This window comes from Procambarus clarkii, chromosome 19, assembly GCF_040958095.1.
Source record: "Procambarus clarkii isolate CNS0578487 chromosome 19, FALCON_Pclarkii_2.0, whole genome shotgun sequence".
Lineage (NCBI taxonomy): Eukaryota > Metazoa > Arthropoda > Malacostraca > Decapoda > Cambaridae > Procambarus > Procambarus clarkii.
The window spans coordinates 44,577,273-44,584,618 of NC_091168.1; the positions used below are offsets into that span (position 1 = coordinate 44,577,273).

Below are 7,346 nucleotides of genomic sequence, written 5' to 3' on the forward strand. Positions count from 1 at the left end.
ATTCGGACTTATTAGATTTAGGAAAGACTTATTCGTAAATACTGATTCGGTAACAGGGTTGTTGATTTGTGGACTCAATTACCGCATAACGTGGTGGAGATGGAGTCCCTCGATTTTTTCAAGCGTGGGTTGGACATGTATTTGAATGGGATTGGGTTAAATAAGAGCTGTATCGTATGGGCCAATAGGCCTTCTGCCGTTACCTTTGTTCTTTTGTTCTTATTATCGATTTTCTTCATTGCAAGTTGTTATTGTTGTTTTAGATTGATCTACTCTAAAAGGAACTTTTTTCTAATTTAGTAACTAAAATTTCTATGTAGCACGGGCTATGGTGAACCGGTAAACCAATACAATTGACTGCAACCGATGATGATTTCATAAATATTTCCATTTCACACAGAAATCACACTAACGTGATACATCAGTCGATTACGGCAGTGTCTGGGATGCTCCCGGACGCAGGTTCGAATCTTCGTCACGGCCCTTGTGGATTTGTTTATTTCCATTTCGTCAGGTACATGTAGAGGTGAGGTGTTTTAACATAAATAGATCTGAAAATCTGGCAGAAAAACATCGATCGGACTGTGTGTAAACTGGCTAGAAGATAGTGTGTTGGTTATCCATTCAGTTAAGGATACATCCTGTCATTTCTACCTCCAAACATGGCAGCTGATATTGATATGAGCCTGGAAGACTATATTAAGACTCGAATGAATATGGTTGGTTCAAGAACATGTCGAGACCGTTCAGAAGATCCTCAGAGGATGTCTGTTTTGAGCACTGTGGTTGTGGCAAGTCAATGCAAGGATATGACAGACAAAGTAAGTTACGCTTTCCTTATATTAATCTGAGATAATTAGTAAACATTAAATTTCAACTAATAACTACAAAATGTAAAGTAACCTATTTCAATCATTTCTAATGATGGAGTTTTTATGATTCTTAATATGTTAACTGTATCTGAGTTAGTGAATCAGAGGCATAATATTCCGGATTAGAGGAACGTTAACTTTTATATTACTAGTTCTGCTTGAATGATTCCTATTTTTGTCTAAATCATTTTTCATTGAGTTTTTAAGAAGTCTTACTCGATGAAACCATGTTATATATTAAAAAAAAATCACGTTTTACAGGACAATTGCAGAAGGAGCAACACCATGCACAAGAGGGAAGGATTCCGCAATCATAAGTTGGGTGAATCGGCCAAAGTCCTCATATCTAACCTGCGATATACAGTAACAGACGCAGAAATTTATGTGAGTCAAAGAATATTGAATATGAATGAAAGAAAGTTATGAGAGAATTCTGCAGTAATAAGATTTCTAGCGCATCAGTTAACTCTAATATGAACTTGAAATATTAGTTCATATTATTATTGTATTGTAGTTCATTATTATTATTGTAGTGTAGTGCGTGCAAAACGCACAACAATAAAGTGGTGTAACTCAAGCTATTCTCAATCTGTTTTTAAATATGTACTTGTTCTCCAATACAGAATCTTTAATCTTTTTCAGGAGCTGTTTGCTGAATTTGGAACCATTATAAATGCAGCAGTTAACAATGATAACTTGGGAAAGTCATTAGGTACAGCGTATATTGTCTTTGCCCGAGAAGCAGATGCACTTCAAGCTCTCAAGCAGTACAACGGTTTTAGTTTTCATGGCCGACCAATAGGAATCACCATGGATGGCGGATCAGCTGGTAAGTCATGACATTAGATTTTCTTTGCAAGTTTTCTCTTATGGAAAGGTTGACTTCTTAGCTTTGAACATTTTCACATTAATGTATCAAGTTCTAGTGATGTCATTATCCATGTATTTGTTGTTCTACTATGAAATATAGTAATTAATGAGTTGTATTATCTTCCCGATATTTAGGTAGTGGCGACATAAAAGATCGGCTTGACTACAACAGAGTCTACAGAAGTGGCTATCGTGGAAAAGACCGCACTGGCTACCGTCTTGGCGATCGTACTAACAAACGGAGTGCATACAAAGGCAGAAAATTCATTAATTACAGTAATAGAGATGTCGAACGTGGTGGAAATGGTAGAGGCGAGCGTGATGTAAGTAGTGACGAACGCTTTGGCTACATTGACAGCAACCACGAGAGATGGTTTGGTAGGCGGGGTACCAGGAATAAGGTATATAATGGCAATGATCCGGATATTGAGTGTGATGCCTGGTAACTCATGACTAGAAATTGGCTATTGATAATTTTATAAAGTTTTTGTGTAATAAACTTTAAATAATAAACTGTAATAATTTTCTTTTTAAATTTGTCTATTGGTTAACCTCAATGATGCAAGAAAATATGTTATTTTACTTATTGGAATGTGAAGCAACTGCAGCCCTGCGCAACAAACTCAACATTCATCCAACGAGAGCAGCTGGATTAGATGTAAAATCCACAGCAACTACAATAGTTAGAAAGGCAGTTGAAGAATGGATAACACTAGTGAACACTGCTTCCATATCCGCCACCACAATAACGTTATTAATATTGACCAAACCACACACTAGTCGATTGTGTGAATGATCCAGGACGGACCGAAACGTCGTCGTCCCTTTACTTTCTAGTGTGTGGTTTGTCAATATTAATAACGTTATGGTGGTGGCGGATATGGAAGCAGTGTTCACAAGTGTTATCCATTCTTCAACTGCCTTTCTAACTATTGTAGTTCCTGTGGATTTTACATATAATCCAGCTGCTCAAGTCGATTGTGAGAATGATCCAGGACGGACCGAAACGTCGTCTTCCCTTATATTTCTAGTGTGTGGTTTGGTCAACATATTTCAGGCACGTTATTGTGACTTTATAACGTTATTGAAACAAGACTAAGACAAGTTTGCTTCGCAGAGGCTCAAAACTGTCAAAGAACAACAAACGGATACCATCTCAAGATTTGCAACTACACACATCTTCACAGATGGATCAGTTGATTAAGAATGAAGTTCTGCTTGTTTAGCAGTTTACACTTACACCCATGAAGTTACTGGAGCATGAATAGTGGGTGTTCAACTTTGCAAACAGAATAATATACCCTGAAAAAGGCAATAAATTATGCAATTGAGAATAATTTACATCATGTCATCATGCATGTCGACTCTCCAGGTATTGTTATCCAGCTAGCATAGAAATCATATACAATTCATCACAGAAATCGTACATATAGGAAAAGCCCACAATCTTGAGCTGTCAATTACCCTAAATTGGAGCACAAGTCACATTGGTATAGATGGTAATGAAAGGGCAGACTTACTAGCAAAAACTGCCACTGCTTTACCGTTGTTGTTGTTTCAGATTTAGCTTCTCAGGACAAAGTGTCCATGTAGCACGGGCTATGGTGAGCCCGTAATAGAGTTTGGTTATACCTGATAACCTTGCTTCTGTGATACTAGGATCACAGAAGCTTGAAATGGAGGAGGGGATTTCTCCTTTTTCCTTACTTATTTATCGCTTCTGTTTTAGTGCACTGGTTTTAATCTTATTTCATTAACATTATCTTGGCGGCGAATGTAGATGCAGAAGTCCCATAATTGTAGTCGCGGTGGATTGTGCATCTAATGCAGCTGCTGTCGTTGGATTAATATTGAGTTTGATGCGCAGGGCTTCAGTAGCCTCACATTCCAGTAAGTAGTGCAATAGTGGCGCCTCTGCTTCTGTTTCACAGATGTGACACTCTTTAACTATTGGCTACTAGTGCCAGCAGCACTTGTAACCAAGTCTGAGTCTGTCTATGGCTACTGCAATGTCTCTGGATATCTTTTTGCCAGGCTTGAACGAGGAGTAACCAGTGGCTTGTTCGTACCATATCGCAGTGGATCTTCCTTCCGCTTCTTTGGCTCTGTGGCGACTTTTGTTAGTTGAGAATATTTTCATCTTGATTTGCTCCTTTATCTGTGAGAAACTTGGAGGTATTTGAACCTTTACAACAGGTAAAGCAGCGGCAGTTTTTGCTAGTGAGTCTGCCTTTTCATTACCATGTATGCCAGTGTGACTTGGTATCCAATTTAGGGTGATTGACAGCCCTCGATTATGGGCTTCTTTTCCTATATGTTGAATTTCTGTGAGGAGTTGTATATTATCTCTGTGCTGACTGGATAACAATGCCTGGAGCGAAGATTTAGAGTCTGTATGACATGTAAATTATTCTCAATTGTATAGTTTATTGCCTCCTTCAGGCCATATAATTATGTTAGCAATGTTGAGCAACATTCATGCTCCAGTAAGCTTTATGGTTGGTAGTGTAAACTGCTGCCCCAGCAGAACCTTTTCCTTGATCAACTGATCCGTCTGTGAAGATGTGAGTCGTTGTAGGGTTAGAGATATTTTCCATTTGTTGTTCTATTACTTCCTTGAGCCTCTGTGGGTCACATGCTGATTTTTTAACTGGTAATCTTTCAATGATTATCTTTAGATTCGATTCTTCCCACGGAGGAGGCTATCGAAAGTGTGGATATGGTCTATCTTCCCCTTTGTTTTTAATGGTCCATTTTCTCTACTCTATTACTTCCTTGAGCCTCTGCGGGTCACATGCTGATTTTTTAACTGGTAATCTTTCAATGATTATCTTTAGATTCGATTCTTCCCATGGAGGAGGCTATTGAAAGTGTGGATATGGTCTATCTTCCCCTTTGTTTTTAATGGTCCATTTCAGGTCCATTTTCTCTACAATCTTGACTACATTATCCACTGTTCTACATTATCCGCTTGTTCTACACTGTAGGTTTTTCTGAAAGGATCTCTGAATGCTGTCTTTGATTGCTGGCGGTACAGGCTAAAATACCTTCAAGTTTTTCACAGATTAAGCAGCAAATCAAGAAGAAAATACATGCAAATATCAAAAGTCGCCACAGAGCAACACTAGTGAACATTCTGCATCTACATCCACCACCAAGATAATGTTATTATAAGACTAAAACCAGTGCACTAAACAGAAAAGACAAATATTCAAGGGAAAAGGAGGAAACCCCCACCTCGATTTAAAATGAACTATTACTATTATGCTACACAGTAGCAGTATGTCAACACACAATAGAGAAGGAAATAAGTGATATAAATTTGATAAGTTTAGAATGAGGAAAGACCTGGGTAAATGCTGGTTCGGTAACAGGTATGTTACCGAACCAGCAGGGATCTATTAGGCTACTGTGTAACATAATAGTTTCACATCCCTGTTACCGAACCAGCATTTTGTATAATATATATCAACACACAATAGAAAAGGAAATAAGTGATATAAACTTGATAAGTTTAGAATGAGGAAAGATGTAGGTAAATGCTGGTTCGGTAACAGGGATGTGAAACTTTTATGTTACACAGTAGCCTAATAGATCCCTGCTGGTTCGGTAACATACCTGTTACCGAACCAGCATTTACCCACATCTTTCCTCATTCTAAACTTATCAAGTTTATATCACTTATTTCCTTTTCTATTGTGTGTTGATATATATTATACATAAGTAATATCCCCTTTTTATGCCCATTCATCCACCTGTTTACTTCAGTCATGTCTTCCCTAACTCTTTGCTTTTATAAAAAATATATAATAAGGTTTCCAGTGATGTCCAAAATCCAATGCAGAAGACGACTTTCGGTATGTCCTAGACCATTATCAAGTTGTGTGAAAGCAGAGAGGAAGAAAGAAAAAAAGTGAGACCTCTCTGTAGTCTCTGTCCTCCTGCCGTCGATCTAATAAAAAGTGTCCGTGTCGTTTGGCCTTCCACCTCAGTTACAGGCCGGCTCCTGTGCGAGGTAAGTCACCATAGTCCGTGCTTATTGAATATTTTTGTTCCCAGTAGCTGAATCTATAACAACAACATCGTTTGGCCTTATCTCCATCACTCTTCCCTTCTCTTCCTTATCTGATCTCAGGACATCGTTTAAATGCAACGACTGCATCCCTCCTGTAAGATGCTTAGTCGTGATGTCGACTCTCTGTTCCTCTTGATAATGATTTTCCATAGTCAGAAAGTTGAGTAAGGAAAGGATGTTCTCTCTATCTGATTTTATTTCACCTAAGAAATTGTTTAGGTGAAATAGATTGGAAAGTCCTGGGCAAGAAGGGTGGACCGGTCATAGAGTGAGACGTGAACCTAGCGATCGGTGATGTAGGAAGGGATTTCGATGTGGATTCAAAATGTAACTTATTTAAAAATATTCTACACCTTGCACAGAAACGTAGTATACCATGCAAATTTGAATAGATCGAATAATAAAGATCGGAAGTGGATAACAATTCTTGCTTTGAACCTTATAGGTAGGAAGAGAGCTTGGTACAAAAGGATTAAGAGTGGGGAAGACGGTTCAAAGCAAGAAGTCGTCCTACTGGTTAGAAATGTTAAAACAAGAAATGCGGTCAAAAATAAACTATGAAGTTCTCATAGCAGGGAGGGCAAAGACAAATCCTAAAGGTTTTTTCAGTTATATCAAACAAAGATTAGGGAAAGGATAGGTCCATTAAAAACGGAGACAGGGCAGATAACTGATAATGACAAAGAGATGAGTAGAATTTTTAATAAATATTTTATCTCTGTATTTACTAAAGAGTAACTTAAGGGGCCTGGTGACTGGAGATTTTTCCAAATATGAAATATAGTGAAAACAATCTAAATGAATCTCCCGTTATTTGGTATCAACGTAGTGAAAATTTCATCGGAATGTGTTAAGAAATGATTTTTTTAAATTCATGCGTGCACGACAGGCGGCAACCAGTACTGATATTAACGATAACATCTCCTATTTACTGGCAATTAGGAATAAAGAAATGCAAGCCAATGCAATGCAATGCTTCTTTGTGCATCTCCGATGCACAAAGAAGAAAATCATTAATAAGAAAGGTTTCCAAAGTTGGTATTCAGCTGATGACACCTGGAGGGTCAGATTTCTCCCATAATAATGAGTATGTTATTATGCAGTATTTATTATATATCATATAAATACATTGCTCAATTGCAATATTTGTTATGTCTCTTTGTCTGAAAGTTGACAACTACATTTTTCTTCTTTATTTTTTTATGCGGATGTTGTTGTGACTTCTACATCTTGGAGAATGTATATCCGGCACTAAGCATGAGAAGTTGGAACGAAATGGGTCAACATGTTATTAAGCCACAGGTGGCAGAAGTAGTGACTGTTATTTGTTTTGGCCGATTTATTTACAGGTTTCAAACTCTATGGTTGACTAGTCCAGCAAAGAGAACGCCTGGTCGGGGACTGGGCCGCGAGGACGCAAAGCCCTGAAACCGTCTCAAGGTAACATCAAGGCTGTCATTAACATATCTATATATATTTGTGGGGAAAGGTGGTATTTTTTTGTGACTGGATTTAAACACATATTGACC

General features: G+C 37.9%; 1 protein-coding gene across 1 annotated transcript; it reads left to right on the plus strand.

Annotated features, from left to right (window-relative positions):
• Window positions 1-662: 662 nt before the first annotated feature.
• On the plus strand, window positions 663-2,188 carry LOC138366472 (aly/REF export factor 2-like). The gene is made up of 4 exons (XM_069327524.1): window positions 663-821; window positions 1,134-1,256; window positions 1,515-1,701; window positions 1,878-2,188. The coding sequence occupies exons 1-4, from the start codon at window positions 663-665 to the stop codon at window positions 2,186-2,188; spliced, it is 780 nt and encodes a 259-aa protein (XP_069183625.1).
• The last annotated feature ends 5,158 nt before the right edge of the window (window positions 2,189-7,346 follow it).